The sequence below is a fragment of the Bombina bombina genome, chromosome 1 (genome assembly GCF_027579735.1).
Source record: "Bombina bombina isolate aBomBom1 chromosome 1, aBomBom1.pri, whole genome shotgun sequence".
Classification (NCBI taxonomy): domain Eukaryota; kingdom Metazoa; phylum Chordata; class Amphibia; order Anura; family Bombinatoridae; genus Bombina; species Bombina bombina.
This window is the reverse complement of record NC_069499.1, coordinates 567,260,506-567,272,537: the sequence shown is the minus strand read 5'-3', so window position 1 is coordinate 567,272,537 and position 12,032 is coordinate 567,260,506. Positions and strand designations below refer to the sequence as shown.

General features: G+C 35.3%; 1 protein-coding gene across 1 annotated transcript in view; it reads right to left on the bottom strand.

Annotated features, from left to right (window-relative positions):
* Positions 1-2,490: 2,490 nt before the first annotated feature.
* MAP2 (microtubule associated protein 2) overlaps positions 2,491-12,032 on the bottom strand; it is a 237,659-nt gene continuing 228,117 nt past the window's right edge. Inside the window, exon 16 of the mRNA XM_053698776.1 lies at positions 2,491-11,155. Coding sequence (XP_053554751.1) covers positions 10,940-11,155 — 216 coding nt within the window. The 3' untranslated portion in view covers positions 2,491-10,939. The remainder of the gene's footprint in view (positions 11,156-12,032) is intronic.

Below are 12,032 nucleotides of genomic sequence, written 5' to 3'. Positions count from 1 at the left end.
GCAGCCTGATTCATTAACATCATGTAGGGTTAAAAGTCTTTATTAAATAGTAGGCATGTTGCTGCTCAAGTCTCTCTGGCTGTTTATAATCACTTTATTAACATGCTGCCTCCCACGTGGCTGATTCCCTGCTATGGCGTCTTAAAATTGTCTTTCTTCCTCAATCACCCTGTAGATTTATTGCTTGCCATATTCCCCTCTGAACTCCTTACCCTGTGATGTGGCAGCTTCCTTGCAGTTTTATCCTCTGTTTTCTCTCCAGCTTATCTGATTCTTAAGAGACCGGCATTTTGGTTCTTGTTCTCCTCAGCTTGCAAGACGTCAAAGACTGCATGTCAGCTTTTACACTGAGCAAACTGAGTGGTCATAAAACACAGAGGATTGATGTATAAACACTCCGGTGGTGTTTTAGTGACCCTCTGGGAGCTTATGATAACCTTTTCTCCACTTTTCTTATTCACTGCACCTGGAGCTCACATATCACACGTCCTCCATTATGCCTGCCTTGGCTCCACCCTTAATAGTTTATTTAAAGGGACACTGAACCCATTTTTTTTCTTTTGTGATTCAGATAGGGCATGCAATTTTAAGCAACTTTGTAATTTACTCCTATTATCAAATTTTCTTTGTTCTCTTGCTATCTTTATTTGAAAAAGAAGGCATTTAAGCTTTTTTTGTTTCAGTACTCTGGACAGCACATTTTTATTGGTGGATAAATTTATCAGCAAGAACAACCCAGGTTGTTAACCAAAAATGGTCCGGCATCTAAACTTACATTCTTGCATTTAAAATAAAGATACCAAGAGAATAAAGAAAATGTTATAATAGGAGTAAATTAGAAAGTTGCTTAAAATGGCATGCTCTATCTGAATCACGAAAGAAAAAAATTGGGTTCAGCGTCCCTTTAACTGTAATCAAATTAATTGATTTTACACTTTTGTCATTCCTTACATAAAGCCTTATGTGTACAGTGATATGTGTGTGGTGTGTACATATGTACAGTGTGTATATGTGTATTTATAAAAATTTATTCATATATAGCAGTGTACTCCCTATGACCTTTTTAGTGGGTACACCACTGATCAACCAGCTACAATTTGAGGCTATATTAAGCTAAAATGCGCTAATATTAAAAAAAAATAAAAAAATTGCACAAATGATCATTAAATACATTTATGTTAAATTGTACAATTAATGTGTGCTTTGGATAGCAGAACATTTTTTAGAATATTAGAAAATATTACACTGCCCCCACCCAGCTATTTCATAAAGCCACCTGGCAGTCAAAATTTTCTGTGGAAAACACTGTATATTATGTATGTGTGTGTATTTATATATATTTTCTATGGTACAGTGCTAATTGATTATATTGTATAGCTATATAAATAAGAAAAGAAAAAAATAAAATATATATATATATATATATACATATTAGTGCATATCCCAAAACTGGTGATACGCTATAATGCAAGTGCAGGATGTCTTGGGGGGCCCAAAAAATGAATGCACCAGTGCCCTCTGTTCATTAGGTCCGCCACTGATGGGCGTAGATCTACGTTATGCGGTACATATTGGCTGTGTATAGCATGACATAGATCTCTGTGTGTATATATCGCTAGGGATTTGAACAGGGGCAATGGTACACTGTGTATTTGTTGGGTTATTGAATTTACTAATTATGTTTGCTCATTACTTCTTATTATTATCAATTTTCTAACTTTAATTGATTAAGCAAGTAGTGTTTGTATCGATCGGTGCTTTTGTTTCCTAATATCATTCAATATTGTAGGAGAAATGTCAGTGTTTTATAGAATCTGTGCAACAGAGTAGTAAAGCACAGATATTATATTATAAATAAACGCAGTAGATGAAATTAGTACTCACAAGAAGACACCACACCATGTAGTGTGGTATCAGCATGAGAATCTCAGCACACCAATACCACACCATACTGTGAGTATGAACTTCATCTATTGCCTTTATTTATAATATCTGTACTTTCTACTCTATGTGGCACCTCTTACGTTACACATATACTATTTATTTATACTGAGAGGCCTTTCTGGTCCTGAGAGAGCTACCTGCCTTTGTGAGAGACTGTACTAGTCACATTTTTTTTGTGTGCATTTATTTTGTGCAAAACCAATATTACGTACGAAAAGTGCTGCTGATAGGCAATGAAAATGTCTGATTGTGCTGACAGTTCATGTGCAGCTACTTACATAGAAGACAATCATCAAATGATAGATTGTGATCACCCTCAAAATGAGTAAAGAGAGAGGGAAATTGAGAGTTAAACAAGGCAGGGAAAAATCAGCAGAGATGTTCTGTATCTGCCCATAACTTATTTATGGAGGTTAATTAGTTCATATGTGTTGCATGAAGGTAGAGATAAGTAATACATAGCTATATATAGTAATAGCTATATACCTCTTGTCTGCAGGCTGAGATTCTCAGTACTAGAGGATGCAAATGAAAGAATAAAATGGAGACCATGACAAGCTGTTTTATTTTGCAAAACAATCACTATACAGCAACAAATACATTTGCAAATTGGATTGAAAAACATGAACTATCTACCACCAGCCATTCAATAACACCTCCCTATGGTTACAGGTTTGAAAGATATCAGGAAAATGCACAGTTTGATAACAGAACACTGCACCCTTGAACCCGGGCAGAGGCAATGTGCTAGATTATTTTTTTGTTCCTTTTGCTAAAGTTGAAGTATTGTTTGTTGATGAATATTGGCCATTGTATACAACAAAGAAAAAAGAAAGAGTGCAACTTATTACTCAAATTTAATGAAAACAATTCAAGCAAATCAAGTTGTCACAATATGTTAAATGACGGTATCTTTGAGTTGGATAGCCTGTGATATATTGTATTCCCATATCCTCATTATTCATGGTCTGGCAAAATAATAAAGAACTCTGTAGCTATTACCTGTGTAGGTCAATACACACATCACCATGAGAAGACAAGGGTTGCAATGCTTCCCAACAGATAAGCAGTAAAAGTGCCTTTTAACTAAGCCCCAATTTAACCCTGATTTAACTCTGTGGAAAGAGGACACGCCTATCTTACAACAGAGGGTAACTTGACCCTATGGTTATTGTGTGTGATTAGTGGCAAAATGCCAGCTTAGTAAAGTGTTAGCTATCAGGTTCAGATTAATAAAAGTGGAAGGGCAATTCATTAACCCACTATACACACAGTCGTCATTAGGCCCCTCAAGTCAAGAGAAAGAGACAACTCTTTTAAATTCAAATAAAGGGTGGCATGACAGATCAACATCTCAGTAGACATGGATGTATATTCAGTTTTTCTGTTGCAAAATGTTCAGTTTGTTATTGACTGAGATATATATTGTGTGGCAAATATGCCCTTTTACAAAGACAATCTAACACTGAGGTATTCAGATCTTATATTTAAAATCTGCATGTTGTCTTGATTTTAGAATAATTATTGCTAGAATAGAAACTTAGCTTTTTAATGGTTAATTTTCAACTAATAGTGAAAGCAGGCTCATTGATGAATATTATGGACTGGATTCTAACAACCCTTCTTTAAAGAAATAGGTGGGGTAAAAGTAAGTGAAAGTAATAAATAGCAGCAGTTTCAACAGGGCCAGACTGGGAATAAAAAGCAGCCTTGGAAAATTTGAAAACCAGACCTATTTTCCGTTGACTCAGTATAATGCGCACACCCCATTTTTCTCAAAGAAAATTACTGGGATACTCCTTCCCCCAATATTTTATATCATAATAATATTATATTAGTTTTTTTTTTTTTAAAGAAAATGCCAAAGTTGTGGATATATAGGCACCCTTTAACTCAATTGCATCTATTAATCACCCCTTTAAATTGAAGTTTAGCAGCCCCACCTGCTGCTGCCCACCGGGAAATCTCCTGGTAGGCCAATCCGGCCTTGATTTTCAAAAGCAAATCATATAAGAATGTTCCAAAAGTGTATATCGGATTGGAAAGCATCTCATGTAGATATTAACTCATAACAGATATATTTAGTATGGTGGGGAAAACATTTTTGCTTTTTAAAGGAGCATTGTATTTAGATCTAACTGTGTATTAGTTATTTTAAGCTCATGGTGAGGGTTTATGGGTACCTTACCTGCTGTCTAATAAGCTTTAACATTTCTGACCTATTACGTTCAAATATTTTTTTGTTTTTTAGAACTGATAGAATGCATTAGAAGCAATACTAGTTCATTAAAAATGTTATGCTGAGAAAAGCAATAAATAACAATTACCCCCTGTGAGATTCTAAATCCACACAAGTAGTCAATATTTAAATAATTTCTGCTAAAGCCACATGACTTCAGCAACCTTAACTGCCTCAGTAAGTCAGACACAATATTAACTTATATACATTATATTACAATAGGTTTACCTCAGATTATGGGTCTGCCACCACATAGCAAATATGTGGTAAATGAACCTAAAACTACCTTGTATACAATCTTATGTATTACTGTAATCTGTACAATTTTCCATTAGTTTATAAAACAATAAATTATCACAGAGTAAACCACTTCCCTCACGTTTAAACCATATATACATACTTAGTATTATTCTAAGACTAAAATCACATCATGCATTTAGAGATGTTTTGTCTGCCTTAGCAGGATATATTTTTACAATAAGATGCCTCATACATATGTGGTAAATTATGTAGGAGCTAGTAAATATTGTGGGTAATTTTCCTACTAGGTTACCATGATATGGATATCAAATATGGTGGAATACTGTGTGTGAATATTAACAGTGCCCTTGATAATGGCCCATATTTTTCATTATGCAGGCAGCTTTTTAAAGGAATTAATTTGCAGATGGGAACTTTCCCAGCTAGTCATATAATAAAACATTACAACTTGCTCTAAATAATCTCACATTCTATGCACAAGGTTGGCCAGCACAGTATAAACCATAGAAACATCTCTATGTTGGAAAGTTTCCCATTTCTTTAGCTCATACAAAAAGGTATATGACATACATTAAAAGTCCCAATAAAAGTTTAATTTATTACTATCAGTTGTTTGCTAGATGATTGGGCTCAAAAAAATTGCTAACACAAACTAATTTAATTTGGATTACCCTTTCCCTGTATTCTATATGCAAATTTAAAAGTTAGAATTTGTTCAATTATGTATATATAATTTGGAATCCACTTGTAGGAACAAATCTAAATAAAAGTAAGCTCTGTATAATTAAGATTGAGTACAACACAATTGTGTAATTGTAGACCCTTGGTTTTAAGACCATCCCAAAATTTTATGAGAATGTTTCCCATAGAAACAGCATTTTCAACAGATTCTCCTATGCCCAATTAAATAGGGCTATGAAAACAAAATAGCCATTTGCAGATTAGTAAAAATAAATATATGCAATAAACAGAGTATACTGTTGACATAAGTCAAATTTGCTGTTCTGTTCAAACAATTCTTGAAAAAAAAGGACAATTTTAACTTTTTATTCAAATTTTAATACAAACTATTTTGATTACCCCTTTGCATATTTAGGTCCTCTAGTAGAGAAGAGAATAAAAAAGACATTGATATGTTGAACTATGTACAAATTTTCTCCTACAATAAAATGTCTCTGCAGTTTAGCACCTTGCAGGGTACGTGAGCAGGTCTATAGCGTAGCCAGTAATTATTTACAATGTACACAATTATATAATTACAGGTGTTTCTCAGACAACATACACACAAGTAAGCCTCTCTCATATCACCTATAAAACATCAGTTACCCTACTGTAGAAAATCAGTGTTAAAGTTGTATACAAAATAGTATCCTCTCTGCATTAAAGTTACTACCTAACAATGTAAAACAGCACAAAAACAGAAATGCTGAGTATGCTGGTTTAACATCCAGAGTGCGATAAATTCAATTAGCTCTTTACTCCTGTTGGCCTTGTAATAGTAAAGTTAATCATTATCTGCAAAATAAAATACTAGTGCTACATGTAGCTCATTGTAGCAACCAAGGGGTTACTGCAGCAATACAGCAGGAACACTGACCAATAAAAATAATAATCTCTTCCATAGAGGTCTGTCTGGATTATAAATATCATTAAGATGATAAAAGCTTACCCCATATTACATTTTCTAATGATATACAATAGCACATTTTAAGCCCTAACATGCCATTTAAGAAAATGGATTTTGCTATTTCAAAATAAGCATTAAATAACATCATTTTATAGCATGGCCATGGGGCTACTAAAAGCAAATAATGATATAACAAGGAATATTTTCTGATAAATGTGGGGGCTACTGTACTAAATGCCCAACCACCCCTAAGCAGTGCATCTTTGTAATACGGGAATAATATTAAAATGATATGAATAATAAGAGGGTAATTAATTTAAAATGCCTTCATTTTAATTCAATTTAAAATATTTGTATGTTTTGTTATAGGAACATAATTATCACTAAAAGTGACTGTGCTTACATATGATACTTCATTACTTCTTCTACTGGCAGAAAACTGGGGCAGCTCATTTAAGGAGTCACTGAGAGACACTGCACATGTGCACCTCAAGGCAACAAGAACTCAGTGGGAAGCTGAACATAATAAAGCACCATGATCTCTGATTGGCTGTAGCTACACTAACCTATTTTTTTATAAAAAAATGTAGCTTAACTGGGGGCGGGCGGTAGCATGCTGAAATAGAGTTAGTGTAATCTACCATATGCATTTATTACATGCTAATCTATACTGCTGTCCTCCTGGGGAACTGGAGTGATTTAAGTTAATACATCAACTTTTCTTTAAGATGGAAATCCTACAATATACCTCACAGGTGCCCCCTGGCAGTTGCTGTTCTTTACCCAGGACAAGGAAAGTGTTAATGGAAAGAAAAGGGGGATTTTACATAAATAAAGACAGGAGCAGGTAATAGAATTGAGGTCTACCCCAGCAGCTCCCAAAGTGCTCAATATTTAGCTTTGGGGTCAGTTTTTATGGTCTAGAACCCTCCCTGCCACAGGCCTTGGAAAACCAAGCTCTAGTTGTTAGATGATGACTCTAAAATGGTACCCCAAAGATATAAGTGATCAGGTGAGTCACTTTGTACCACAGAAACATGGCCCTTTTTTTGAAGTAAGCAACTTATTTTTTTCTTTAATTGGCATATAGCTGTCAAGCAATATCTTGGTAAGTTCATAAAAAGGATACAAAACTGAAAAATATATTGCAGCTATTAGGTCCCAGTTTACCGCTGTGCTTACATTTGTAGCTTATTACTATTACACATTTAATCCATTTAATTTAGTAGCAGTCTGGCACCAACTTAAGAACATACTCAGAATAGTGTGGATACACTGGGAATACGCCGTCTATTCGTTTTTAAGTCCCTTTAACAGAGACAAGAAATTAGTAGTGCAAGTAGTATTCATACATTACTTACAAGAAAATGAGCAGATGGAACTGAACTGACAAAGAAATGGAATCTACATAAATTGTGTGACCGCAATTATGTTAATTTATACAGCAACAATGATAAGGGAATCTGAGCTGATATGTTATAGAAAGTATTTCTTATTTGTTCATTTATAAAGTCAGTTTGTCATAGTATGTTCATATTTTGACTTCTGCAAAGTTCAAGTTTGCCAAATGAATAAAAGTGCATTAAAAAGGTACAATGAAAGTCTCCCTGAAATTCAATTGAAAGCTACATTTTGCTTAGATTTATCTGTACACATAAAAAAGTATGTTATCATCTCCTTGGCCCTACGCACGCATAACTGGCAGAGATTCACACGACATCCAGCAAAGCTATTTAAATACATGAGCCTCTGCTTAAAGTAAATTGCGCAAGCATATTATTATATTACAGTAAGCCTCTGTTTACAGCTTCACCAGTATTAAACAAACTAATATGGAAACTTAGATTAAAGCATCAAATTATTCTATTTCTTTTTTATGACAAATGAAGATTTATTTATTTTTTAAAAACAAACAAAAAAATGCATCTTTTTGTACACAATAAAAGGAGTTAAGGGTCCAGATTTCTAAGGGTACATTACAGTTCCACTATATCAGGCACAATCTTTATAAGCCCCAAAAATATTTTCATTTTGGTACTAATATGTTCAAACTCTCTTGGTTCTTTCTTTTTGTTGCTACATTGATAATCCCAACTCAGAACTGGCATAATAGGTGCTGCCTACCATGTCTAACAAAGAACCTTTAGCTAACTTTGAACCAAATAGGAAGGATCCAAAATTAGTTACTGCAATTCCCTTCATTAATTGATGTCTTTACTGCCACATGGATTGGTAAGAAACATAAATATCCCTTTAATACCTCTGCTTTTACAGGGATTTAAAGAGTATAACATATACTCTTATAAATAAGAATTAGGAAGATTAGGGGTTAATAATTGAAGGTAGGTGTCGGCGATGTTAGGGAGGGCAGATTAGGGGTTAATACCATTTATGATAGGGTTAGTGAGACGGATTAGGGGTTAATAACTTTATTATTGTAGCGCTCAGGTCCGCTCGGCAGATTAGGGGTTAATAAGTGTAGGCAAGTGTCGGCGATGTTGTGGGGGGCAGATTAGGGGTTAATAAATATAATATAGGGGTCGGCGGTGTTAGGGGCAGCAGATTACGGGTACATAGCGATAACGTAGGTGGCGGCGCTTTGCGGTCGGAAGATTAGGGGTTAATTATTTTAAGTAGCTGGCGGCGATGTTGTGGGGGGCAGGTTAGGGGTTAATAAATGTAATACAGGGGTCGGCGGTGTTAGGGGCAGCAGATTAGGGGTACATAAGTATAACGTAGGTGGCGGTCGGCAGATTAGGGGTTAAAATTTTTAATCGAGTGGCGGCGATGTGGGGGGAGCTCGGTTTAGGGGTACATAGGTAGTTTATGGGTGTTAGTGTACTTTAGGGTACAGTAGTTAAGAGCTTTATGAACCGGCGTTAGCCAGAAAGCTCTTAACTCCTGCTATTTTCAGGCGGCTGGAATCTTGTCGTTAGAGCTCTAACGCTCACTGCAGAAACGACTCTAAATACCGGCGTTAGAAAGATCCCATTGAAAAGATAGGCTACGCAAATGGCGTAGGGGGATCTGCGGTATGGAAAAGTCGCGGCTGCAAAGTGAGCGTTAGACCCTTTAATCACTGGCTCCAAATACCAGCGGGCGGCCAAAACCAGCGTTAGGAGCCTCTAACGCTGGTTTTGACGGCTACCGCCGAACTCTAAATCTAGGCCCTAGTGTTTTATAGCAATGGGTTCTAGATTGTGAATGTTACAATTTGTCATTTTCCATTTTTTCCTAGTGAAATCATTACCAGACATATCTAGTATTGTATAATCATGTGACTACAATATATCACAATTATCCACTGAGTATTTAAGATAATCTGGATATGCATTTAACATATTGGCTACTAGAGATGGATGCAGCATATTTGATAGCAAATTTCTTTGGTAGCCAAGTATTTAAACAATTACAATTAATAAGAATGATTTGTGTATATGCCATTATTTTACTTCAACTTTAGCAAAGAGGCAGAATACAGACAAAATCTTGTTAGCCATTAATTAAGGAGAAAAGGAAACAGAAGCCTTCAATGAAATAAACCAGGTTCACCATTCACAATGCTTTCAAAATCAGGAGTTAGCGAAATATACCATTTGTTGTTGTAGCATCCCAGCATTTAAAGTAAATTCAGAGAAAGCCAATACTTCTTAAAATCCCAAACAGTCTCATGCTTAAGAGCTTTGCCTTCTTTTTAATTTTTTTTTTTTTAGATTTTTTTTTTGCATTTTTAATAGGAAAAAGAGAAGCTTTCCTAACATGAAATAATGCCTACCTAAAACTGCTTCACCAAATGGTGCAGTTGACACACACATACTGTGAGTAAGAAAGGGAAGTTTCAAGTATATGAAAGGGTTTGGGGAAGTGAATGAAAACATGGCCACAGAGAAATATATATATACATCTATAATAATACTGTATCAAACGGGTGGAAAAAAGTGTTGGAATTGTTTGCCTATGCACAAAGCTAAGGTTTCTTTTCATGACTTCTGCTGCTCAGAAGGTTTACAAAGCATTGTAACACAAAGCAATGCAGACCCTACCATGAGCGAAGAAGCTAACAAATATACAGGTACTAGTCATAAAACAAGTGCTTTATGTAGGTAGCTGGCCTCCAGCAACACAGAATCCACAGTTTCTTTGTAGAACTCTTCTCAGGTTGGTTGCACATTTTTTCTATTGCAATTCAAGACCATCTCTGGCAAGACCAACCAACAAAAGTTGCCTTTTCATGACATATTGGTGAGTGTGTCTTCCCTTTTCAACAAGCGCCCCTCCCTCTCACACAGCAGAAAGCATCAATGGGTTCATTAGCTAATGGGGATTGGTTTTAGATGGAAGAATTGTTGGACCAATATCTCAACTGGACAGGGAGATGAGCAGCCTCTTTGGCTGCACATGCCTCATTTATGCAAACTTTGTTTGGGTGGTTGGCAGGCACATGTTGAACTTACACCAAGTATTTGAGGGCTCCATGCAAGACTAGTTAAGAGCAGTGATAACAGCTTGGGTGATGCACTGGGATTATTGTAAAATGGGACTTGATCTTCTTTTTTCTGTAGGAAGATGATACATTATAATGAGGATACCCATTTCTATACTGTTATCATTAGATTCATACTTGCTATAAGTAGCACAATGAGTGAATCTTGCCCTTACCGGTGGTATATGAAAGGTAAAATGAAACAACCTACAAGTAAATAGGTTGTGTTTTATCTAATTGATTGCTGTGTATAAGGATCTTGTACGTGATGAATGTGACACCTGCTCTGAGCCCAAATCCCGCCAAGAGCTCATGCGTAAATATTATCATTATTAATATTATTATATTTAAAGTAAACGTCATACACTGCTAAGGTATAACACATTCATAAGCCCTGTTTGGCCAGGGCCGCAGTGACATCTTCTGCTAGAGTAGCAAGCTGAGGGGATTCTAGCAGGTTGATGCTTCCAGAAGAAGACACATTGCTGAGGCGTCGAGGAGAAGCCACGCTAGAACGACCCGGGGACTGTGTGACTATTTCAGCACCGTGGTCTACACGGGCCTTGGCCTGTTCACGAAAACTCAGTTTCTGGCAATCAATCTGCAAAGAAAAAAAGTATGAGAAAAATGTATTCTTTATTGTTCTTAATTGTTTCCATAAACTTTGGTGACAGTAATTTTTTTATGATATAATTCCTTGCAAAAATGTTCTCATGGTGCATCTTTTTTTTGTACATCTCGTTTTTTTTAAAAATTGTGATTGTGTAGTTTACACAATTAAGGGCCAGATTACGAGTGGATCACAATTTATTGCTCCCACTCGCATGTTAATGAATATCTCGAACACATTAATGTATTTCCCCCTTAGACTTCAATGGAGAAGTGGGGGAAAAACTAACACCCTTACTCACGCACAAACCCAATTGTGTTTAACCCCATATGCAATATTAATATTTCACATTCCATTGTTCTTCACATAGAAGAATATGTTCTATGTATTCATAAATACATATTTCTACATATATCTGATAGTATTTTGGTAAAATATATATCTATACACACACACACATATATATAGATAGATAGATAGATAGATAGATAGATAGATAGATAGATAGATATAGGAATATATGTTTATAAAACATGGGACATATTCCCCTTTGTGAAGAACATTGGAATGTGAAATATTTACATTCAATACATAGTTAAAACCTTAAATATGAATATAGCATACATTTTGCTTTCACATGTTTTCAGCTACTTGACTGCAAAAGGCTCCAATACAATACAAAGTTATAAGGGCTCAAAGATATAAGGGTATCAAATAGATATGATTTATACATGGGATTTTTTATAAAGACATACAATTTGAGATTTTCCCATATAAATCTTATATCTTGAGTCCTGACATTTTCCAAATAACATATTTTTTTTCTACAATTTTATCTATATATTTTTCAGGTTCTGATACATATAGG